The sequence below is a fragment of the Corvus hawaiiensis genome, chromosome 3 (genome assembly GCF_020740725.1).
Source record: "Corvus hawaiiensis isolate bCorHaw1 chromosome 3, bCorHaw1.pri.cur, whole genome shotgun sequence".
Classification (NCBI taxonomy): Eukaryota; Metazoa; Chordata; class Aves; order Passeriformes; family Corvidae; genus Corvus; species Corvus hawaiiensis.
Genome location: NC_063215.1, coordinates 74,505,314 through 74,531,328, shown reverse-complemented (window position 1 = coordinate 74,531,328; position 26,015 = coordinate 74,505,314). Strand labels below are relative to the sequence as shown.

At 43.8% G+C, this 26,015-nt stretch overlaps 1 protein-coding gene and 2 long non-coding RNA genes across 3 annotated transcripts in view; 1 reads left to right on the top strand and 2 right to left on the bottom strand.

The window, feature by feature from the left end:
* The window catches only part of EGLN1 (egl-9 family hypoxia inducible factor 1), a 34,389-nt gene extending 19,229 nt beyond the window's left edge, over nt 1–15,160 (bottom strand). The window contains exon 1 of the mRNA XM_048298897.1: nt 13,963–15,160. Coding sequence (XP_048154854.1) covers nt 13,963–14,874 — 912 coding nt within the window. The 5' untranslated portion in view covers nt 14,875–15,160. The remainder of the gene's footprint in view (nt 1–13,962) is intronic.
* Nucleotides 15,161–15,435: 275 nt separating this feature from the next.
* LOC125323712 overlaps nt 15,436–26,015 on the bottom strand; it is a 57,773-nt gene continuing 47,193 nt past the window's right edge. The window contains exon 3 of the long non-coding RNA XR_007202621.1: nt 15,436–16,392. This is a non-coding gene — a long non-coding RNA (uncharacterized LOC125323712). The remainder of the gene's footprint in view (nt 16,393–26,015) is intronic.
* Nucleotides 16,376–23,622, top strand: LOC125323711. Its single transcript, XR_007202620.1, has 2 exons — nt 16,376–22,139; nt 22,537–23,622. It is a non-coding gene; the product is annotated as an uncharacterized LOC125323711 (long non-coding RNA).

Here is a 26,015-nt window from a genome sequence, read left to right as displayed (position 1 = left end):
TTTGCCTCAGTCTACAAATACCCTGAAACAACTCACACCCAAAGGTATGAACTCATCATGAAGTCAAGCAACAGCAGTGGAAATTACTGGTGGACAGACAATATACAGTGAAGTGAAAGGAAGATGAAGCAAGCAGACACCAGAAAGAATGGCAACACTGACAAAAGTCTGCATTATTGGAAGGGGGAAAATAATGCCGAATATCACAAGAACTAAGGAACAAATGGAACAAGCAGCCAACTCTAAAAATTCTAGATTCCAGATTTCTATACAGTCAACTTCCCTTTCAAGTCAGCAAGCAATCATTTCAGATTTCAGGATTGGCAGAAATAGTCTTTCAGGCAGAGACCATATTGAAAATAAACAACAGATCTCCTAAAACATGTATCTAATATTGCACACTAACACTAGATAGCAATTTCTAAATAGGAGACTGCACTTCAAGAAATTATCTGTGGGCAGCCAACCAATTTACTAATTTCTACTATGTGTAGTAGATGGCCCTGTATCTTTATACTAAAGACACTACAGATCCCAAAACTCTTTTTGTATCCTAAGTCATACCTGTTTGGAGACGGGCAACCAAGAAGAGGAAAGCTGATTGCGAAGCCAGAGAAAGGCTGTAGAGAAGAACAGGGAGGAAGGGGACGAGTGGACAAGGACCTGTGGACAGTGGATGCACTTGCCAACCATGTGCTGCAGTAATGAAGGGAGCAAATCCCACAGCATGGGTTTTAATTGCGACTGCCCTGCTATTAACCCCATGAAATCAAGCTGCAAGCACTAACAAGTGAGATACCTCAGCAGGCCTCAGCTGTAATTGCTTTTGGGCGTCTTCCGGCCTCTTAATGAACCGCACCACAAAACATCTTGGACAGCGGAGGTTACTCTCAGCACACAGATTTGCAACCAAAGATAGGAAAAAAGCTGCCGCTCCACACACAGCACAGCACCCACCCACCCACTGCGTGCAGAAGGCCACTCACATCATCTGTACTCCAGGTAAAAGGTTCACGTGGACTGGCCTTGCAAAAAGCTACCTCTACCTCTCTGAATGGCAGCTCTGCCCTCCAGCCTGTCTAGCAACTTATCCCCCCACTTGGCACACACAAAAATCACTAAAAAGACCAATATATTTCATTGCCAGGATCAATACAAGCAATACTATACAGCTACCTCAAAGACAACTAAGAGTTACTCCAAGAATTTACTTCCTCTGTAAAGACAACCCTTAATTAAGGGTTCCCAAACCAAGATAACCCTTCTATAAAAATGAAGGCTAGATGACAAAAAAAAGTGTAACAGATTTTTCAGAGGAAAAAAAATCTCCAAGGGACTTCATCTTCCCATCACTGGCAAATTCTGTTCCCCACTGAGACCCTAAAGAATTCCATCACTCCCTCCAGAAAGCTGTTCCCAAAGGGAGGGGGGGCAGAAGGAAGGGGGGGGTGGGGGTGCATTGGAATTTTCGTTCTTCAAAGGCAAGTTTTCTCTGGGGTTTTAATATGGAGCTATTCTAAGCTGAATTGCAGAACTTGAAGTCTCAATGGTGAGGAAGCATCATTTATTACTAGCTTTGTCTTTCGGTGGGTGTGTTCCTTCAAAGTAGCAGGATGTGAGCGTAGAAAGAGTAAAGGACACTGTAAAAACTAGAAATCTGCAAAATTCAAGTTGCTATATGAGACAACTAAACTGAACTTAAAGCTAGTTGATAGCATCTTCATCTACATTTCATGTCCTGCAGTGGAATATTATTTTTCATTTTTACAAGGTCCTTTATAAAGCTATAGGACTTAAGAGGTAAAAATAATGTGTGTTTATCTTATTACCTCCCACAATATAATTTTGGCATAGCCTTGGCTTATGAGAGAGACAACTCCCATTTTCTATTTTCACTAAGGAAAATTACAAAGTCAGGACTCCAGTATAGGAACTTCTGTGTTGTTCTTGAGTCTGTGCCAGGTGTTAGGAGGCCTTCAAGAGTCATTACATGTCATTTTGTCCAAGCTATAGTGGAGATTTAATACAAATTTACTCAACCCATTAATTTTAATGCAAACATTAGACATTTTTAAATATAAAGCACTTTAACCATGGATCTTACTTCCAAGGCATTTCAAAATAATGGAACAGGCAAAGGAAAGACCAATAAAATAGTAAATTCCAGTTGCAATTTCACTACAGCAAACTAACCTCCTTTTAGTGAAATATGAGATGTTACCAGCAGGATTCCCACAAGACCTGTACTATTCCTGTGTGACTTGGGAAAAGGGGATGAAGGAGCAGCGTGATCGTGTTTACCTGCAGTACCTAAATATGCTGCAGCCCATCCTAGCCCTGGCTGCAGAAAGGCACACAGAAAGGTGTAGAATGATACCAACCACCTGGACAACAAAATGGGAGGTGAAACTCAGGAAAGAGTAAGTGCAAAGAAATACCCCTTGGGGGAGAAAAACAGTGATATCTTCTAAACTGGATAACATCACTTTAGGAAAAAAAAAACTTACTAAATACAGGCTGTTCTCCCAAGAACTTCATCTCAGCACAGCAGAGGAGGCAACTAAAGTGTCATAAATCACTAAACAAGGAAAGGCAACATCACCCTGTCAGCATACAGAATCAGGATATATTTGTACATTAAATACTGTGCTTCTGCTTGCCTTACCTTGATTAGCAGAACCAGGAAAACTGCACAGAAGTGCAGCAGGAATAACTAGATTCATGGAACAATATTTTATTGGATAAACACTATAAAGACTACAATTCTTCAGTTTAGGAGGGGAAGCGTGTCAGCCAAAAAAATGCATGCAAGCAAATGCCAGACTTTTTTAAAGACTATGACACGTAAAGCTACTGGGAAGTGAGTTTTCACAATACAGTCTAGGAGACACTGAAATCACCATCAGTGGGTTTAAACAAAAGGAAGTTCCTTTTCCATCTAATCAAACTGCAGGACTCGCTGTTACAGGATGTTGCAGAGGCCAAAAGTACAAATGGCTTTTAAAACAAGATTACATAAATTAATGGCAAATGTATCCATCTATCTGCACGTATTACAAGCAGTGGTCTAGATACAACCTCTGGCTCAGAGCTCCTGGATTGCCAGAGGTAGATGGTATATGAGAACATAATTTTATATACACTTTGAAGCCTTATATACACAACAATTATTGATTATTTACAACAAATACAAATAGTATAAACATAGATAACAAATCCTTGTGTTAAACAGACATTTGATAAGGAAGAACTCCCACTGAGCAAACATGAGAAGGCAGCCTGCTAGAACCTAAACCAAATTAGCCAGAGTGCAAAATGTGTAAGTTTGGAGCAGAGTGGGTCCTCAGCATCAGAACAATAAGAACAAATGGTTTTAAATTTTAGGGGTTTTTTATAGTAAGAATGGATACTCCTCAAAAACACTTAGCTTTAACCTACAATTCAAGGCCTAGCATCTAGTTCCTACAGAAGGCCACTTCAGATGAACACAACTCCATCTGGCTTCAATTTCCCAGTAGATATATGGTATGGATGGCCAGGCTGACATCTCCCAAGAGGCACATGGTTCTTATCTCTCTAACGCAGTCCTTGCAGAGGACAGGCCATTGACAGGGTCCCTGTAACTGCTGTACCTGGCACAGAGCAGCAACTGAGGCAAGCCTCGTCCTCTGCACCCCTGCTGGGGCAGCCGGCCTCTCTCAGCACCTGTTCCTTCTCCCTTCTCCTCTCCCTCAACACAAAAGGGACATACCACTGCAGAACAAGGTCCTCAGGGGAGCACAGGCAGGATGGAAGAGGGCAGGAGCAGCAAGTTTGTGTGGGGAATACAGATGAAAGAAAATTGCTAGAAGGTAGATGGAAGAGGTAAGGACTGTAACTTGAGAGCTGCAGGTTGTTGATTTATTCAACAGCCTGGCAAAATACATAAGCTTGACTCTTATCAGTTCAAATGTTTCCTCCTCACACTCATATTTTTTAAAATGGAGTGGGTGGCATTTTTCATAAGGAAAATAAAACTGAAATGTACGAAAAATATTGGCCATATGTTCGTTACAAATTTACTCCATAAATAAAAATACGCAAAATATTCAAGCAAAGCACTTTTTGGTAGTTTATGGCTTTGAAACAGCATATTTCATTTTTCTGTCTGTTTTGCAGTAAAAGGATAACTATACCTGCTGTACTGTGCCCTCTCAGTACAGAAGTGGCCCCAAAATCATATATATTATATAAAATAATTTTGAAGAGAAAGTATGAATCCCCTATAGGTAATTAATTTCTTAAATCAGTCTTGTGAAGTATACACATGCTTTGTATCAGCAAGCTATGCTAGGAAAGGACTGTGCTATGAGCATACGCACATATGAATGGAAAAAACAGGCAACTTGGGAGAAAACAGGAAAGAGGCAGCAGCACAGACTTAGTAAAAGCGACCCCCTGGATGACCAAAAGGGATCCAAGGTAGGAATATTTCAAACAGCTACATTACTGGCATATTTGACCACAATGATCCCTGAGGGAGCAAATGAACACTAGTAGAAAGACAGACTCCTGGTAACTTCATTCAGACATGCAATAAGCAGGACTTATACTGACAGTGCCATTGCTGGAAAAAATATTTTAACAGATTGCAAAATTTGGCTTGTTTTGTATCTCCTCCATTTCAAACTGCGGTATTTTTTTACCATGGGAGGGTTGAGGTTGGCAGGCACCTCTGGAGATCATGTGGTCCAGCCCACTGCTCAGAGGTGGGTCACCCAGAGCAGGCTGGGTGACCAGTGATCAGGTTTTGAGTATCTCCAAGAATGGAGACTCCACAACCTCTGTAGCAACCTGCTTCTTCGGTTCAATCACAGTGGAAAAAGCATTTCTTACATTTCAATGGAATTTCTTGCATCTCGGTGTACCACTGCCTTGCCACTGAGCACACTGCTGCCTAGAGTCTGGCTCCCTCTTCTTCACTCCTCCCATCAAGTATCTGTACACACTGGTATGGTCCCCTCACACCTTCTCCTCTGCCGCATAAACAGCCCCAGCTCTCTCAGTCTCTCCCAGTATGACCTGAAAGAGCAAATCCACCACTATGAACAGTGCTACTGCCTGGTTGATGTGCTGTCATAGAGGGGCTAAACACACACAAATAAGGTTAAGCCAAACAGAGGTACAATTAAGCCAGCATCTATTTCACTGGGCATCATCCAGCGTGCCAACTGAAAAGGAGTCAGTTTAAGATGCCCTTATCAACTGGCCACAGTTTCCTTTCTCACAGCAGTAAGGCTGCATGCCAGCTGCCTGAACAACAATGCAGCAACCACTGAAACTGGAAGGGCCCAATGCCTTCAGCAGAGAACAGACCACACACTGTTCGAATACATCAGAAGCTGTTGAGGGATCTTGGCATCCACAGCAAGGTTTAGCTGCTTGAGCAGATGCTTGAACAGGACAGAGAGCAGCAACAAGAGAGATACGTTATTAACCAACTATAAATTGCTTTGGAAACCTTACACGTGTTGCATCCCTGGATTTTTTCACAGCACAGAGAACTTAAACATATGAGGATTTCTGCCTCAAAGTTGTGACAAGTTTTTCATCTATAGCAATTTAAATTCCACATTATCACAACAGTCAGGCTAAACTATTATTGAAACTTTTTTGCTTCATTTGACTAGTAACTTCAAGACTTTTATAACTATATAGCTGCAGCCTTCTGACCTACTCAAGCAGGAAGATAACAGACCCTGGCACACCAGAAGGGCAGGAAACCACAGCAAGGCTAAGCCCAGCAGAAAATCCTGCAGCCTCTGCCACCTCACCAAGAATTTCAAGCTATCAACAGAACAAATTGATGTGAATTGATAATTCAAGCTCTTCCTGGAAACAGATTTAAAATATCTTCATACAAAAAAAAAAGACAAATCAAACAAAACCCAGGAAAAAAACCAAACCAAGCAAATACATATAAGCCCCTAGAGTCTTCAGCTGTTATTGCATTTTATAACTTTACAATCAATGCAACAATTCCTTTACCCTGCTAGGACTAAAAGGAAAAACAGCTTTCTGAACTCCCTCAGTGCATTCACCTTTGTATCATTTTCAACATGTTTGTTTTTGCTGAAAAAAGGCAAGGCAATCTCAGGCTCTGCTGTCACTGCAGCACAGTGGGGTGACAAAGCAGCACCTCCTCAAAAGTTGTACATAATTTCTACAGTCCAGAATCCTTCACGGTCAAACTCTGTCCTCTAAGCTGGTCTGAGCCTAAATTAATGTGTAAAATTAATCCTTGGGTATTAAATAACTTTTCTCTTTAGGCCCCAGTAATTACCTACAGGTATGGCCTTCATCTCTTTGTCAGAGCACTAGGCACACAATGTATCAATAACCACCATACCTCCACACACAACCTCCACACAGACGTGCAGACACGCACATTTCTACCCGATTCCTATTTATAACACCATACGCTAACAAAAATACTCTGAAGCAGTTTTAAGTTAAGTACCAAAGAACAGGAAAGTCTTCAAGTGTAAGCAGCTGTTACGTGCATAAAAGCATTGCTCTGTTTTTGACAGACACTGCCCTGGAACAGCGAGTGGATTTTGACCTGATGCTTACGACTGCCACTTACCAGCTAATTCTGGCACAAGCCTGCACTGGAAATATGCCTGACCACCCATCATTAACCAACAACCTTCAGAAACTCAAAGACGTTTACAAGGATTTAATCAGCACCAAATGACTTTTCCAAAAAGCCTCAAAGCCTAGAATTAGTCCTCCCTCTGAAGGGTCTAAATAGCAAACCACAAATGCAGAAGACAAAAAGGGTATCATAAATAATGATTATTTCACTCAGTAGTAACTGCAAAGTCAAATAACTCTACTGTTCTATTCACTAAAAATACTACTTTCAAAATACTGTTTTCTTAGAGCTGTGTAAAAAACATGCCAACGATAAAGTACTTGAATTGATATAATCTGAGTATGTTGATTTCCAAAAAACACTTGTACAGTCCTTGCATTGTCTGCAGTTACTCCCCCACTGAAAAGTAACAAAATACAGCAGCACAAGAGCCAAGGAGCCCCACGAGTGTCCTACTGAAGAATTCACTAATCAACCCACTCACAGCAGTCCCAAAATTAATTTCTGAACTGAAAGAAGTGCTGTCTTTGTACAAGAGCTCTCTAAGGAGCCTAAAGAGAAACTATTTAGTCTGCGGATGGGCAAGAAGAAATTTTTGCTTTATACCGAGTATCCGTTTCCCTTTTCTAATAAGTTTCCTCTCTGCTGCAGTAGAAAGCCTTCATTTAAATTCCAAGTATGCTATGTACATACCTACAGGTACAAACATACATACTAGCACCCAGTACAGAACAACACAGGAGCAACTAGAAAGACAGCATCCCGCAAAATTCCAATAGCAATCTAGCCTGTTCAAGCCAAGAGCTATCAGATATTAACCAAGACAGGCTAAACACAACTGAATTACAAATATAATGAACTTGGTAAATACCACAGAAGAGAATAATATGCTGCCCTTTTTTTTTTTCAGGAAATAGCTAGCAGCCTATTCAGAAATTAAGCACCATCTAGAAAAAAGGAAAACATCTCTCAACCAACCAGTCAAGGTTACTGATACAACTAACCCAGGGATCTGAGAACTGCTGTTCAGACAGTCCTATGACTTGGCAGGACATCACTTGCAAAGAATTTCAGTCCAAGAGGCCACAGGGAAGGGAAGACAGCTCTTCCTCTCAAGCTGTACAGCTATGATGAGAAGCATCCCACTTGATTCTTAGGCAGTATTAAATGAGCCCGTTCTGTGCAGAAGAGACAGCACAGACCATCAAAATAGCAACACGGTCAAAAAATCATTGATATCACTGACAGGAAAAAATTCATTATCCACAGTGTACTGAAATCACTGATGTGCATAAACTACAATGTTACAGTTTCCTTACCTCCAGGACAGTAACAACTAAAAAACATTAACTCCAGTTACAGTCAAAAAAGGCTTGGAAAAGCAAGCAACAACCAACCCAGAATTTCATACAGCTATCCTAATGCACCAGGCAACAGAGAAAAAATGAGCAGGTCATGAAATGTGAAATAGTACTGGAACTGCCCATATCAGACAGAGCCCCTGAAGAAGAACAAGTGCTGGAGCTGGCACAAGGGGATGGAGCTGACCAGGGACCTTCCTTACCAGCAGCAAACAGTAGCAAGATGCAGCACACTGCTCATGGCAGAGGATGCCAATCCAGCTCTGTCTTGAAACAGGGAAGTCAAGAATGTCTTTGATGCTAATAAAACTCTAGAGTAATGGATAGGAACAGCCAATAACTGTAAGAGTAGGTTGGTTTTGAAGCTGGGAGTGTAAGGGAAATCAGTTTTCATGTGGAGAAAATACATTTCCACTGTACATGTTACATAGGATCACCTGGTGGGTAGACAAGCAAAGTTTCTGTATAAAATTGTCACAAGAAAGATTCTTGGAGGACAGAAGAATGCATTTCTGATGGCAAGAACCAAGCCTCACACTGAACACAAAAGTACAAAAAAAAAAAAAAAGAAAGAAAAAAAATACATAGCTAGCAAAGATTTCTTAAACTGTGTTTGAATTTTCAAGGGCAAATTTTGGGAGAATCAGACTCCAAGTGCTAAACTAAGGCTGTAGTTTGGCAAACACTTTAAACTGGCATAAATTTGCATTGCTGCTGAAAGAAAGTCTCACCATCTGCCAGTCCCCTGTGCCAGCACAAACATCCGAACACTGAACCAGGAGCACTTCTTTTGCTAGTTTATTTTTCAGATGGATCAGTTCCCCAAACCAGTTCACAGGATGGCCATGTAAATACTTGTGCTGGCAAAGAAGAGTGACTACTTCTCCAGCACTGCCAGCCCAAAGTGTTCATTGAACTACAGCCTAACACACAGGGGTGTGGAGAAGTTCTAGCAGTCACAGGTGCTGCTCCCCACCCTCAGACACACTGTATTCATACCACACTTCAAAGTTACAATCACCACACAGCTGCCCCTCAGAAACCAGCATATCTTTCTAATTTTCTCGAGTAGGAGAACCTGCCAGAATCTCAGCAATGTCAAAGTTGGCTGTAAACAAGATTCTTTTCTGGATGCTGCTGTGCTTCTCAATCAAAAGATCATTTGCAGGAGAAATCCCAGTCAGTCTTCTGATCATCTGCTCCACCTGGGACTCAAAAGGCTTGTACATGAGGAACAACAAATGAAAACTATAGTCATCACATGTCAGGGCTCTACTCCAATAGGGATTTAAGAACTGTGTGTGGGATGCCTATCCATGAATCACCACACAATCCTTCGCTGACCGGCACACTCATCTACAAGAAAACAACATCAACAGAAACACTGCTGTGAGGGGAAGAACAGATAAGGACAAGCATTGGTCATATTCTGTATCAAGGTCAAGCAACACAAGTGAGTACTGGGAGACTGAGAGAGACCTAGCCACACTTTCCCCCAAGTCGGTGGCAAATTCTAACCCATACATGAGGAACTACTTAGATCAGTAAGTTTTCTACCAAGAAATAAATTCAAGGTGGGATAGTGAAACAATCTCCAGAATGATACAGAAGGATCAATGTAATTGCACATGCCACAAGCAAAATGAAGGGAAGCACCCCACTTTACAGACATTCCTAAGCCCAGATCTCCAGCCACAGCTCTCGGGTTCTTCAATCAGGGCAGGACTTACCTAAGCTGCACACCTGGCCCTGTGCTCGCTTTCCTTTCTTCTACCAGAGTTCTGGCACCATCATCACTTTCCAGTATCTGCTTGGTTGGCAAGTTCTTATTCCCTACCTCTTATTTTTCATTTGTTTTCTTATTGCCACACATGCTCCAAGTCATATTTTGCAGAATAAGATATAGTGGAAAGAACACCCATAAACCTTACTTTTTCTTGGTAGCATTAATCCAACATGTTTGTAGAAAAGTTGTAACATAAATAAGTGGCAAGAGCAGAGAGCCTCTTCTGTCTAGTTTATAAAAACGCTAACAGCAGGGTATGAGAAATCCACTCACTCTTGGAGAATTATTTTCTGAAGAATCATTACTAGCTTTGAAAGAATCTGATTTAATAGGGCACAGTCAGACTAGTCTGAATCCAGAGTCCCCTAGGTCTTCAGAAAACTCCAGGATCTCCAGAGTAAGAGATGAGCAATTGCCAGAAAAAGCAGAAAAGCAAGTTTTGCACATGTTTGCACAATGTGTAACAAATAAAGCAATTTTTTAAGCTACAGGTGGCTGAGAAGCAGTGGGTGCCACTGGCCTACTAGTAGAGGAGAGCACTAAAATGCAGCAATTTGAACAGGATTGGTCTTCTGACAGGTTTCTAGGAGTGGAAATGAACGAAAAACTAAAGGGATGTAACAGGGCCTGTCAAACTGTCTATTTAATGTCCTTCCAGTAAAAGGCAGGGGGTAGGGTTTAGGAGATGGTTGGCACTGGGTGTAATGGCAAGCAGAAACAGGGATAGGCAGATAGATCAAATGTCTGGTTATATGGTGATTATTAGGAACCCAGTCCACAACTGGGAAGTTGCAGCATTACTCCAGGACCAGCTTCAGATCAGCAGAGTCTGCAATATGGGAAAGAAAAATCTAGCGAAAAAATCATAAGCCTGCCCCCACCCTTAACCCCTTCTTCATGCTCCATATGGGGAAGGAGGAAAAAACTTCTCACCTGGGTGAGATTCAGGATGATTACTTTTCCTGATTTTGATGAGCAGGTTTTTACCTCCACTAGGTATGTAAGAAAAGGACAGACAGGAAACAGAAATACATGCATGTACAAATGTGGCAACTGATAAGACAAAGGAAAAAAAAAAGAGAATTTATGAAAATATGAAAGAAGAAAAAACTAGAAAATAACAGGAAGGAGAAAGACACTAGTGCTCAAATATGCAAGTATGTGCCACCCTCTGCTAGAGAAAGAAGGAAGCAGAGTCTGGAAAGCAAGAGAACAAAAGCAAGGAATGCAGTAAGTCAGGACTTCCAAGATGAGTAAATAGTTAGCCATTCTCTTATACTTGCTGTTGTCTCCACACACCTCAAAGACACTTGCCTAGTTCATAACTACTACTGTATAGATGTCTTTCAGGCTGGAGAGCAATTTGCTGCCACTCTGGACTAGGTAGAACCACGTCAGTTTAAGTAGATCAGTTCTAGGTAGCCCAGGTAGTCTAGAGAAAACACCTATCAGAGAGTTTAAAATGTAAAAATCTCAGGTCGCTCACAATTAACATTCTACCTTATTTCACGTCCTTTACCTTAATTGACTGGCCCTGGTGAATGTAAATCAGTTTGAATTAGATCCTATTAACACAACATAGCTTTTGCCCTGACAGGCAGGTTTACAAGCCAAGAGACTCAGGCTATAAATCTCAGACCAATTTCTTCTTGCTTTTTCATACAATGCTTCTAGACAGTTTATAGAAGTCATATCAAGTTCAATGCCAACACCACCAGTGGGCTACAAGTTATATGGTTACAATACAAGTTATTTGAAGTGATACTCTAGGTATCATCTGCTTCTGTTTATTCAACTCTGAGGTAAATGTGTGAGAGTGAATGACAGTTTTCATTCTGCTTTTGCTGAAATTTTAGAGAAGTGAGCTCTCCTGCACACTAAAAGCACTGACTTCCATGGGGAAATAAGCAAGGGAAAGTGAGAAGACAAAGTAATGCATTTCCATGCCACCAAGGAGTAAAGTACTGTGCTTTTACTGATCCGATTCCTGCACTTGTTCTGATCCTCCAAAGAGAGGGATTTCAGCAGTGACTGAAAACCAAGTAGGAATGTAAAATACAGTAGTCCAGGAATTACATGTGTGATTCAGGATTACAACTCCAAAAGCCCTTTTCTGAAGCCCCGGCACCTATTCTTTACAGAAGCATACCACTGCACATAAAAACAGATGCAATATTCCTTTTTGCTGCATAAAACTGAAATCTAGCAAAACCACTGATATTTTTAGAGTGCAAGTTTGAAGCCTTGAAGACATTTAAGACTGCCTGAAATATAAGTTGCTTAGAAAAGTCCTGCAGGGACCTGTGAGGACTCTAGATCATGTTCCCATTGGAAAGTTTTAGCACAGTACTGGTTCAACTGAAGAAATGCAAAGACAGCATTACAAAAAAAAGAAAAAAAAAAAATTCCCACCCCCTTTTCTTTATCTTGGGAGTTTCCCGTGCCCTGAACAAATCCAGGGCTGTTTTTTGCCTTCCAGTTTCTCCCTTCCTCCCTCTCGCAGCTTCCTACCAGCTGAGATTCTGCAGCTGCAGCAACAACAGTCCATCTGTGACAGTGCAACCACCTCGGCAGGATGACTCCTACCATTTCACTGGCTTCCTTATGCTTTAACAGAGGTAGCAAAGTCTGAAGGGGCTTCACCCCTCTTCTTTTTTTTTTTTAACTGAAAAGATACTAATGAATATTCATTACTAGTCCTCTACCAAAGGCATGAATTTTATTTAAAGGACTGGAAGGGAATCACAAATTAGGCTAATACAATGGGAGATTTTGACTCAGTTCTCTGGTCTCGAAATAGAGCTAAGGACTAAGATTTTTGCGGAAAAGTGGTTTGATGACAGTAACATAAAAACTCTGCCCAAAGCCGCCCTGCTCCACTGTGACTCCGCTTCCTGCTGCAACACCATTGCCAGAGTGCTGCACTGTAACTCACGGGTTTATTGTGCCACCGGGGCACTCGCTCACTGATGCGGGTCTCCTGCCCACATTTTTAAGTCCTGCACCTGGCATGCCACATCCTGAGCCAAGGCTTACCAAAACCCGGCCTATTCATGCGAGCCTACGAACGCTTCCACACTCTCCAGCCAGCCCCCTGCTTCCCGAAGCCCATCAGAGCACTGTTACCCTGGGGTTTTTTTGGGAGTCCACGAAAGAACTCACATTTCAATACTCATCGCCTAGCGGATAAGCTTCCAGGTCAAGGGGTTTTTAACAAGACACAGACATATAGACAAGATCACCGTTTTTTCCTGCTTTGGAAAAGTGAAGAGGCAAACAAACCCTTTCGCACCTTCCCGGTAGAGAGCAATCCCCAGGCTGACCGCGGGACAGCGACCTGCCCGTCGAGGCTGCGGCCCAGGCCGGCTGGGTCTGGGGGTCCCACCGCAGCTGGGCATGAATCACAGAATTGTTGGGGTCGGAAGGGACCTCTGCAGATCATCCAGTCCAACCCTCCTGCCAAGGCAGGGTCACCTCGAGCAGGTTACACAGGAAGGCGTCCAGGCGAGTTTTCAATGTTTCCACATAGAGACTCCACGAGCTCTCTGGGCAGCCTGTTCCAGGGCTCTGCCACCCTCAATGTGAAGAAGTTTTTCCTCTTGTTGAGGTGGAACTTCTTGTGTTTTAGTTTATGGCCACTGCTCCTCGTCCTGTCACTGGGCAACACTGAAGAGGCTGGCACCATCTTTTTTACATCAACCTCTGAGATATTTACATACGTTAATGAGATCCCTTCTGTCCCCTTTTCGCTAGACTAAAAAGGCTCAGCTCCCGCATTCTCTCTTCAGGATAGAGATGCTCCAAGCCCCTAATCATCTGCGTGACCCTCTAGAGAAAGACAAGGAATTTCTTTCGCGTACTGAGGCGCCCAGAACTGGACACGACTCGCAAGTATGAGTCGGCTCCGGGGAGCGGAGCGGCAGCGGGAGCACAGCCCCGCAGAGACACCCGCACAGTCCCGCAGGGACAGCCAGCCAGCCAGCCAGCCGGACGGACGGACGGACGTGCGTACACGCACGCAGCCCCGCAGACAGCCGCACACGTGCGCGCACACACGCCCGCTCCCGGGGAAGCGCCGGCTCCGCCGCCCCGCTCCCGCCCCCCCGCGCAACATCCCCCCGGCTGCAGGAGCAGGGGGAGGAAGGGCACCGGGGGTCCCAGCTCCCTCCCTCACTCACTTTCGTCCTGCCGTTGATTTTGTAGTTGCCCAGCTTTCCGTTGCAGTGCCGGATGAGATCGTCCATGCTGTTCATGAGGAGCCGGATGGTCTGGCATCCCGGCTCCTTGCCCTCCACCCAGGTGATCTTGTCGCCGCGGATGTCCTTGGAGGAGTCACTCTTCTGGCTGACGAGCTGCCCGTCGGTGAAGAGGCCGGTGTGGTGGAGAGCCCGCACCTCCTCGGCCACCAGTCCGCCCAGCTCCTTGCCGAGGAAGTCGTCCACCACGCAGATGCCGTGCTTGTTCATGCAGGGCACGATGTACTCCAGCGCCAGCCGCTGCGGCAGCAGCGACTTGGTCTGCCCGTTGGGACGCAGCGCGGCCCCGCCGGGCCCTGCCTGCACGCCGCCCGGGTACAGGTTCGACTTGTCCCGGTACAGCAACACTGCCTCCCCGGAAGACGACGGAGACTGGGCCGCGGCCGGGGCCTCCACCTCATCACCAGCAGCTGCAGCGGCAACGTGGTTGTTGGTCAGCGGGGCGGCCTCGGCGGCGGTCTCCGGGGACGGCGGCGCTGCGCCCTTCCCGACCCCCGCCCGGCTGCCGCCGCCGCCCACCGCGGCTCCGCCGTGGGCGCGGGGCGGCGGGGGGTGCCCGCTGCGGGGCTCGGTAGCGCCCCCTGCTGCACCAGCCACCGCAGCGCCTCCGCCGCGGCAGATGAGCTTATGCTTCTTCCAGTCCTGGCGCTGGTGCTCCTTGCTGCAGTAGAAGGAGCTGCGGCAGCGTCCGCACCGCAGCAGGTTCTCCATCTTCCCGCACAGCTCGCAGTACTGCCGGTCCCGCTCGCTGCTGCTGCTGCTACCGCTGCTGCTGCCGCCGCTGCTCTCGCCCTGGCCGCCCTGGCCGGCGCCTCCGCCGCTGTCATTCGCCATGGCGCTGGCGGTGCCGCCGCAGCCCCGCTCCGCCGGGTTGTGTTATGTAAGGAGGCGGGCGGGAGCGGCGCTAACGCGGGCCCCCGCCCGGCCGCGCGGGGAGGGAGCACTCACTGCATCATGGCCGCCCGGCTCCGGCTCCGCCGCCGCCCTCCGCCTCCGCCGGCCCGCGGCCTCCTCCGGGGCGGCCGGGGCGCGGGGGCCCGCGCCACCCTCCCTGCGCCGCTAACGCCGCTTAGCGCCGCCTCATCGCTGCCCCGCCGGCGGCGGAACGGCCGAGGGGGAGCAGGGTGGCGCGGAGCGGGGCTGCCTTCCGCTCCCCGCCGGCCTCTCTGCCCGGTACAGTACGGGCGAGCGCGGCCACCGCCTCAACCCACCGCGCCTCCGCCGCTGTGCCGGGGCGAGGAGGAGGAGGCGCCACTCCAGCGACCCACTGTGCACGTACGCCACTTCCAGCCCGCCAGCGCCGCTGGCGCGTCAGGCGGGCGTGGCCGGGCTGGGCTGGGCGGGGCCGGGCCGGGGCCGGGCGCGTCCTCCGCGCCGCTGCGTGAGGGGCTGAGGGGTGCCGTCACAGCCGTGGGGCCCGGCCCTGGGCGCACGGACAGGCCTCCGGCCACTCTTCCCGTGGGGATGGCGCCCTTCTGCCCCTATGACAAGTGCGGCCTTCCCGGCAGGGACAGTGAGGAAATTGCTGGGGAATGTCACCGGTCTGGGCTGCCGGGGCCGCCCCGTCGTCGCTGGGCAGGTCGCTAATATGTGGGTGCCCGTGACCCCAGTAGCGAGCTGCCCCGCTGCCCCTCCGGAGTGTGAGCCTGCCGCAGGTGAGGCGGCACCGTGGAGCAGCGGGTGACATGGAAGCTGGGCGCTGTGGCTTGAATGACAGGCAGGGTGGCCGTGGTGACACCCGGCCACTGTGGAGGGGCAGGTTTTGTCACTCCCGTAGGCCCCAAAATATTCCCGCTGGATAGCTGGTAGACCGGGAGAGACATGTGCTGTCTCCTTCATAAATAACACGTGGCTTGTGTCCCACCTAACTCGGTGGTAATGAAGGCCGGAGCTAGGCTGATTAGAAAAAGCAAAAAGCAGGAAGAAGGAACCGGTTGATGTAGCTGCCAGAATAAGGAGATGCCAGGAGTTGTGGCCTGTGCTGTGATGAACATGGTAAAGTCCCTGACAGGAAAAAGGAAGTTCGTTTGGCAGAGCAGTGCTGGTGGAGGGACAAAGGTCTCAGCTCAGTCACGTCGGTTGTCAGAAGCCACATGTGGACCTGGACTCCTGTGAGGTGATGTTTAAGCTTCGACTGATCCGATTAACCGTGGCATTGCTTGCATGTGGTATAGTTTAGGAAAGTGGAGTGTACTCTGCTGTTTCCTGCAGTACTGCCCAACATGGTGGTCGGTGCTTCCGAGCCGTGTGGTGAGGTGAGCAAGGATTGCTCTGGGGTTGGATGTTCTGCCGCCCATCTTCTCAGAGAACCATTTGGTGAACAGACAGCAAGTCTCTGCTCCATGGGCTGGGCTGGTGAGACACAATGCATACAGTTGGTCTGCACTGCCTGTAAGTTAAACAAATCCATTCTAAAGCTCAAGAAGTGTAAAATACGTGTGCCAATATACAGATCTTGGTGTGGAAAGGGGAATCCTCTGGTAACCCAGAGGCTGCCACAGGATTTCATGTGAGTTTGGATAAGTGACTTGTTCTCTGCCACTGTAGAAGACGAATACTAATGCTTTTGCTTCTCATAGGCTTTTGTGAGGCTTAAGACTGTAATATACTTGTATTATAATGAGATGACTTTATGTATGCAAATAAAATGGTTTTGTTCTTATCATCTCTCCTATAGAACCGGATTTAAGATTGATTGGCATAGTAACAGGACTTGGAGGAATGTTAGGCCCTGAGTGTACTATACGAAGAATGTAGGAGAAACAAAATGTGCTAAGGCTACAAGTGCCTGTGAAAAATGAGAAGGAAAACCAGGGTGAATTATTAGAAAGGCAGAAGGAGTACTGAGGGGACAAGGTCATGAAAGCCCAGTGGATAGAATTTCAAGGTGAATATGACCAGTGAGCTCCAAGGGTGAATTAAAAACAACAACAACCACCAAAAACAAACAAACAAACAAAAAAGTGGCAAATGAACTGGAAGAGATGGAAACTAAAAACAAAGTTCCAGATTAGTAATTTCTTTGTGATAAGGGCAGAAGGAAGTGGATTAAAAACAAGTTTTAAGTCCAGAGCATTAAGTGGACAGATTTTTAATGTAGGCTTAATGAGAGTTTTTCCTTCAACTATAGGTATATGAGGTATGTCAAAAATACTAGGCTTAGGCATTCCTCTAGTTTGCTTTAAAATGAAATTAATTCAGCTGATTTCCTTGAACTTGCAGCATTGTTAAACTGGCTAAATGAGAAGAGAGTCAAGGTTGTTATTTTCAAAAACTTGAGAAATGTAAACAAGGGTGTTCTGCCAGATAGAAACTGAAGAGTTAAAGATCTTTTGCATTTGTTGTGTACTCCTTCAGCAAACATAATGGAGATGAAAGTCACAGACTTGAAACTCAATCATCCAACCATGAAACAACTAAGAAAAGAACCAAGGCACAAGTATGGTGCCTGGCTAAAATCTAATGATAGTTATTAATTTACAGGCTAATTTGGCTTCAGAAGTCTTTTGTTCTTTCCCTCTCTTTTCCACATGTCTTTTGGGATGCAATTAAAGGTCTTAGTTTTCACATTTGCTATTGTGCTAAGCTACTTCAGGTTGTCTTGACATCATACTGTTTCACAGCATGGTCAACAGAAATACCACGTTCTACAAAATCCATCTTTGGGTGTATGAAGCATTTGCCTTATTTTATTGTTACAGCACTACATCAGTGGCACAAAACAACTTAATGAAGGTTGTTTTACAGTGACAAAGCTGTGTTGGGGAGCAGTGGTGGTAAGGAAACTCAGGAAGACAATGAGTATTTATGTTACAATAGTGTCTGCAACATGCTAGAAATGTTTTCCTAGCATATAAGACCCTATTCATTGCCAAAGACCTTGTTCCTTAAAAGACAGTGTAAGGACAAAGCACAACAAAAACCAACGTGATGATTGCCAGAACTGAAGAGGAAGGGACTTACTTCTCTTTCTTTTCAGCTGGTTACTCTTCACTTGCTCCCTAAAGTGGCCTTTCCAAGATAGCTAATTTCTTGTCTGTCAGTGGATGTTGGAAAAGAACTTTACCAGTGACTAGGTAATGATGAGACATACTGCTTTGCAGAGAATGCAGTGAAAAGTCTTTAAAATTAAATACCAGTCATAATGAGGATGTTGTGGGATAAACTCAGTGCAAGGTCATTGTTTTTTATCACCACTTAGATATGGATCTGATATGTTTATTAGAAAGGGAAAAAAGAAAAGGTTGGTCAGTGAATAACTTCTCTGTTTTTATTAAGTAGTAATAATAGCTGCATTTATACCATGCTTTACATAGCTTGCGTACTGCAGCGCTGAGATTATACAAGCAACCAAAAAAGAATCCTTGAAGCCCGGGGAGAAGAGGAATGCAGAGTAACAAGGTTATAGAAGGTTACAAAGTCAGTTTAGAAATAAAGTTTGAATGAAAAGTAATCTCATGTTGAGATAGTTTTGCTGTGAATGGGAAAAAAAATGCTTGGACTCCAGGCTAAGTTTTTCATTGCTGCCAGCAGGCCTCTTGGAAGCTACATGTGCTCCTGAGGTAGGTGGTAGTATAAGGTGTCAGTGAGACAGATGCATGTCCACAACAGTGTCAAAATTAAAAGTCAGAACTTGGGGGCTTGTAGCATTTGCTCTCTTCCACCCAGACCACTCCACCATGTTCTTCAGCCTGACTGCTGCTATTCCACTTAGACCATTATTCACTGGTCTCACCAGTGCCATTTTTCAAGCTTGCTTTTCATACTAGCAAGTGAACTGTAACAGGTTTGCAGCTTTTCCAAAGTAAAGGAGAGAACTGTTTGTCTGAGTTGGATTCTCTGTTAAAGTCACTTCCTTTCTAATCAGGACAAAGTGTACAAAGTACATCCACAAGGCTATGCAAGTGCTCCTTTGTTGAATGCATGCTCTTTCCTGAGGTATTCAAAGGGTTAGGATGGTTTATTTGTCTCCCAGATACCTCCCCTGGACCCTGTTCTGCAAAGCAAGGAAAGGGTCACCCAATAGAGGTGATCTGGAAGGTGGGGGAGTCATTGCCCTGCGAGACTAGTGCTGACCATTACAGAGGAGCACATGACCAAACACAGGGTCCCCTCAAATCACTAGGGCAGCATAACTGAAGGGGTCTCAGAAATTTTCGAGATCCAGGCTTTGATATGCCAAGAACTTGGTATTTTCCACAGTATGAAGTAGCAAAGGGCACTTGGAACAACAGAGAATTTGGCTCAGAGCCCTGAAAATGATCTGCAGTATCCTGTACCATCTCTCATCCTGCTTAGTGCTTGTTGATGCCATTGTAGAGTTTCCCTAAAAGTTTTTGCTGAAATTAAAGTAATAGAATAAGTTGGTTGTCACTGAATATCATAATGGTCTAATGTTCAAAAGAAAAAACCTTTCGTTATAGTCTGAGTTTATAAGTGTTGGACTAAATTATAAGGAGTATTCTCAATTACTCTATGTAAACTTGTGTTTAATACTGCCTTTAATATTATGAGATTCCTCCGGGCTATTTAACTAAAATTGGTTTTGTTGTCCCTGAATCTGTCTGAAATTATATGCCTTTTCATATCTGGGAATATAGCCTATTTTTATTACACCAAAAATATGGTTAGGGTTGATCCAGAGATATTTATACATATTAAAATTTTTGTCTACTGTAATAATTTTATTCACATTTAAGGAAAATTATTTATGCTAGTGAAGTACAGAACAATGGCTTTTTTTTCTTTTTAGCTGAAAATTCTGCTTCCAGATGTCTGTATCTGTAAAGCTGTGGAAATGCAACATAGCTTAGAAAATGCTCAAGACCAACTCATTCCAGTTTTGTCCTCATTTTCAGCTTTGTACCATGGAAAGTTCAAAACCTTTTTTTCACATTGTTTGTGAGATTTCTCCAGAGGGAGTATTTCTGGCTCTGGTTAGAAAAGAACTCACTGTCTTGCTAAAGATTGACAATTATGTACATTTTTGGTCTCTAATTTTAGCAAGCCAGCAGGCCCTCAGGGTGCTTAAAGTCCAGTTATGAACAGAAAATTACTTTCAAAGAACATTTGTTAAACCCATTTGAAATCCATGCACTGATACAGAAATAAGCAGTTCTGGGGGCAAAAAAAGAGAGAGATTCCTGTTTTATCTGTATGTTGGTCAAATTTATCTGTACTGCTCCAGGAACTTCTCTTGATTTTGGTGCAGACAAGTCTTCCAGAGTGAGAACAGGTGACTCCAACATAAAGTCCAGCACTTCATAGCACCACAATCACAAAAAGACCTTTTCATTCTGCATCTGATATGTGCTTCCTGCCCCTCTGTCATCATGATTCAGCATGGTGACATGCTGAAAGATCATTAAGGTGGAAACAATGCCGTGCAGTGTTAGGATGATGTGACCTGCCGTGATTATTTTGTGTGTACCTGATTTGCTGCACATCATATTTTCTCTTTCCTCATCTTTTGGCTGCCAGGCACGTAGTTCTTACTTCTGCCAGTGCCTGGTTTTGTATTTGGAAAAGGGAACAGGGATGCCCTGAGGTGTAGGCAAGGACAGTTTGCTCTCTGCCCCTTGGTTTGGGAAGCTTGAGAATACCTCAGCTCATGTTTTGCAATATATAGAGCCATTTAATGAGTTACCAAGTCTCCAGTTGGGGTTTTTGTTTTTTTTGTTTTGTTTGGGTTTTTTTTGGTTTTTTTTTTTTTTTGATTACCTAGAAACAGTTACCCAGAGCTGAAGAGAGGAGCTCAAGAAGTGTTCCTGAAATTATGAAGACATATTTGTTAAAAAACTGGACATTTTATCATTGGGTTGAAGATGCAGTTTCTTTTCCTTTTCTCCAGATAGCACAATTTCTGTTATCCCTAAACTCTTTTTCTTATGGAGGCAGTTGTACAAGTAGGGGAGATTCCAAGAAAACAGTGAGCTTAAAACATTTGCTGCTATGAAAGAAGAGACCTGTCTCAGTAATTTAAGAGAGGAAGGAAAAGATAATAGTGAGTGAGGTTGTGAGCTGGTAAGACTGACTGGGTAGTATTCCTCAGTAACACTTGGTGGTTTGATTTTTGTTCTTTTTTTGATGAGGCAATTTCTTGAGAAGAATGGGGACGGGCTTCATTTTTGTTTGTTTTTCAAGTGAACAATGGTGTCCTCCCTCTTTTCTTGAACAATGGGGATAAAATATTATAGCTCATGTTTTGTTAAAACTATTGAGAATGCACATCTGTCCTGAAGAGCTCACCTTTCCCAGGGCTGGCTACGGACACACACACACACAAGCACTGTGAGCCTGAATCCCAAAGAGTCACCACAATTAAGGTGGACTCAGTAGCATGTCTTCTGTCACTACCCATTCCTCCTTCTGCCAGGACAGTGCCTGTTCCCATGCTCCCCTCTGATGCATAATACAATGCAACATCCTGTTGCTCTCTTGCCTTTGCACCCCTCAGTGTCTACCCCATCCCAAGGGCTTTGTGATGTCTATTCTTGCATTTCCATTCTTCCCAAAGACACAGGATTTTACTCCATGCCCTTCTGTTTGCCTTCAGTGCTCCTCTTGTGCCCTTCTTCAACGCTTTCTTCAGTTGCAGCTCATTTAAGACATGGTGTTGAGTTGCTGCCACCAGAAAGGGTGGTTCTGCTCCCTCCAGAGCCATGCTCCTTGGCATCACTCTTGTCAAGCCCTTTGGTGAGTCAGTTCAAGAGAGTAGTTTTCTGTTGGATTAACAAGTTGGATCAGTTTACCAAGTGGTTTGATGTGGTGTAAGAGAGGGTGTGGACCAGCAGGGCCAGGAGTTGGGGAGGGAAAAGCAGGACCACCCAAGTCAGAATAGTAAGCTGACTCAGTCACGTCATGTAACTTCAGTCTTATTTACTTCATATTATGTAACTTGACCCATTTCTACTTTCTCTCTGACTGAAGAGAAGCTTTTCATTTTGAAACTGTATTGGAATCAGCAGATCCAAAGTGCAGGATATTGTATACCAAGACAGGGTAATGGCTAGTGTCACCTGATACTGCTATCTAAGGATGCAAGGAGAGGTGTTTCAGGCTATCGATGGTGCCAACAGCATGCCAGGGACTCAGATTTTGTAAGTTTTTGTTTGTTTCTTTTTCTTTTCAGGTTTTAGTAGTTGAAAGGTTCTGGCTATTGATGATACTAGTTCTTGATATTTTAGAACTGAATAAATATGGTATTAAAACTTGTGATATTGATGCACACTCATTATGATAGTGTTCTCTGTATTCTTATTCTTCCTATGCTAACAAGCACAACCCTCTGTGCAAATACTCTTTGACTAATACCAGAGTAAGGTATTTCATCGTGTTTTAAAGCACATCCCAAGCCACTTATACCAAGGACAGATATTTACTAAACCAGGAATGCTAGCACTGGATATACAATAATTTGAATTCTCATATTATGAAAATTGTGTCTCCTCCCTGCATGATCTAAACTGACACTATTCATTTTACCTCTTTCAATAGGCATTCAGATGGCACAACGCTGTTCATGAATCCACTGAAACATAATGTTGGAATTGTACATTGGAGAGCTTTTCCAAAGGAGTACCAAAATATTAAGTCCTGGAAAATTAAGCTTACAAGGTTTTTGTGCAAACACACAGCTGAATTTGTATCATTAACATCCTTGTTTTGTGTTCAGAGTGATAGTATGTGCTACAGAGCTGTAATTAGTGCTGGGTTGTGTCTGAGTCTTGCTATCATTCTGCATCAGTTTGTCACTGTTAGAGTCACCCGAACCTGTTCCTTGCTCACCCAGTTAGCTAATTAGTGACCTAGAGAAAAGGTGGCATTTATTGGTACTAGAAGAAATGGCCTTTCATTTTTATGGAGAAGCAAAAACAGGTCAACAAGAATTTGCTGCTTTTTCATCCACTTACAGTGCAATGGAAGATGATTATGCTTATCTTGTCAGGAGGTGGATTTCACTTTTTTTCTTCCTTTCCTGTTGCATTAGGCTTACATTTTCTCCCTGGAATTATTCTCTCTTTTTTTGTTGTTGTTTTGAGTGTGTTTTGTTATTTGTTCATTTGTTTGTTTTGGGGTGTGTATGTGCCCTCAGATTGTTGGTAATGCTGGGACCACGTTCAGGAGTTTTCATTAAAAAGCAGATTCCTAAAAAGGATTTCTATATTAGAACTTCCTCACTGTGTGATTGACTTCTAACTGGAGGGGATAGGCAGACAATAGATGAAGATTCTGTCCTCATCTATTTACCAAATTGTTCAAATCGTTGTTGAAATTTGTGTGGGAGGCAACACTCCTCCCTTTTTGCAAACACATCCTCCAGTAAAAGCCATGTGCTGTGGGCAAAAGTAGTCAAGGGCTTGCTGCCTTTTTCTTTCTTTTTTTAATAAACAGCAGCTTATCAGTTTGAGAGGCTGAGCATGGCTAGGTCATATACACACACAGACTCGTGTTTGTGGATATGCCCATCCTGTGAACCCAGCCTGACTCCTACCATATTGTAGTTACAGCAACCATTTCTCCACTATTTTAATGCATATTCTGTATTTAACTTGTGACATGAATAAAAGAAACGCTGAGTCATATCTTTGTGGAGCAACATGCAGCAGCGCATTTGTTAATGGAACCTTGTTTTTGATTTAAAAGTATCAGCCTCAATCTTTTAAGGAAAAAACCACAGCACAAAGCTAAAAACAGTTTTTCCTCTCTGTTATCTTAAGATAGCACTGAATCACAGACTTAGGACGAAAGTCAACTGAGAATATGGGTTCATGCTAGAGAATCTGCCCCAAGCATGCCAGGAAGAAAACTTTTCAGAGGTTCATAAATGCCAATGTATAACATCAAATGCATGCCTGGTGCACTATATACTGTACTGCAAAGGTTTAGTGATTGTTCGATGCCAGGCAAAGCTCTGAAGCAAGGTCCAAGCTTGTTTCCCTTTGTAAGCTTTCAGAGCAGCTAAGTGGGTGCTCTTCTAGAAAACTCTCTGGAAACTTTCATCTAGCCTCAGTGCTCTATAAATAGAGGAGGTCTTCATCCCTGAGGAGGTTTTGCAATGTCGTTGTGTGGGGGAGTGCTGAGCTCCAATGGAGGCAGAGGAAGCAGAGTTGTGGAGCAGTGTGATGGGACCAGGAAGGGGAACAGGAACATTTTAAGATGAGGTGTGAGGACAGGTTGAGAGGAGAATAATTAAGATGTAAGGCTCTTCCCAAAAATGCATGTACAGGGAGAAATTCCCTTAGATGCTACACAGAAACTACTGCCAGCAATGTGGAAAATGCAGCCACAGCGACTATCAGCTGCAAACGACAAAAAAAGATACCTGCCTCAATCAGTCAAGAAACACTCCTGAAGAGGGGATCTTTCCACAACAAATGGAGAAATGATTTCACTGGGACCAGTGAAAACACCAATACATGCTGTAAGAAATGCTGTAGTTTGCCATGCAGAAATTATTCAATTGCTCTGATGGACTGTCACGAGTGTGATAATATGTGACAGAGTAATCATAAACATAACTCTGGACTAAGTCCCAAGAGCAAAACACTTGGAATTTTGTTTCTAAAAAATATGTAAATATAGAAGAAAACTAGGTGACTGTTACAGAAGCTAGAATAATCTGTCCTAACACTCTCCCTTTCCATTAATGTAGGTCCCTTGATTGTGATGGCAGATGAAAAAGCATTGTCTTCCAAAATTTAGCTACAGTGTATTTTCCAAGATTTAGCTTCAATATGAGGGGGAAATTGTGTTTGGGTAAAGTTTCATGTATTATTTTCAAAAGAAATAACTTTAAAAAATGGGATTGAAAAAGGAAAATTTCATTCTTGACTTCTGATAGCTCAGCCTCATGGCAATATCAAAGTATTGTATATGCTACATTTGAAAGAGGCATACTCCATTACTTGTTTGGTTACTTTTGGGGGAAAAAAATCTGAAAATATAAAAAAGAGGCTTAATTTTGGCTAAGCTCAGTAATTTGGAGTGAACAACGCTAATTTGGGAGACAGTATTCTGTTTGCAGAAGAATGAAAAATGAAAGCAAACTATTTTCTTGCTGACAGATTGCATATTGAGCACTGTTCTATAGATAAGTTGTTTGATCTCGAAGACCTTTGATATGCAGTCTTTAAATGTTTTTCTTCCTGCCAGCAGTGTTTCAGAGTTAAGAGAAATCTTTATTTTGTTGATGTAAAAACAATATGGAAATAATAATAATATAGGAACACTGAGCCATTGCCCTACAAGGCTATCATTCCTCTGCCTTCCTGAAAGTGTCATGCAGCTACAGTTTCTTTAAAGGTGAGGGAGATGTGTTTTCTGTACCAGAACAGTACTTACTTCTTTCAGTGTGCTGAGGTTTTATGGTAGGATTTTAAGATCAGACCTTAGACGGGCTAGAGTATATGATACAATGTGCTAATTGTAAGATAAATTACAAGGAGAAAAACCTCACAAAACCGAAACTGGTGACAAATCACTTGGTTATGCTTGGCTTCTAAGTAATCAGGACAAAATGTACAAATGGGAGAGGATTTCTAACAGTGTCATGCATTAGCTCCCAAAAACTTCCCTTTGCTTTTTTATTCCAGTGAGCAAAATCATCCTTGCATATCCTAGCTGGCTGCAACTGAATCACCTCCTGCAATCTCAAAGGCCACAATGGAAAGAGGTTCTTCATGTAAACAAGGCTGTTCACACACATGAGAGATAAGTAGTCACTCCAATGTTGGTGTAATCCCTCTGAGCAGCTTCTCAGACACCCTAAGGCTGTACTCTTGAAGTCGTGCACGTGTAGCTGAGATGTGTACAGTGGTTTTGAGAGTATTTTGTTAACATTTTGCTAAGTACTGAAATACATTGTTCATAAATTGGTCTGGCTGCATGCTGTGTTGCTGTGAGAGTGTCTGAGAAGGAAGGGAGAGGCTAGAACTTGTTTTCAAGTGGTTTATTGACTATTAAACTCATAGCTA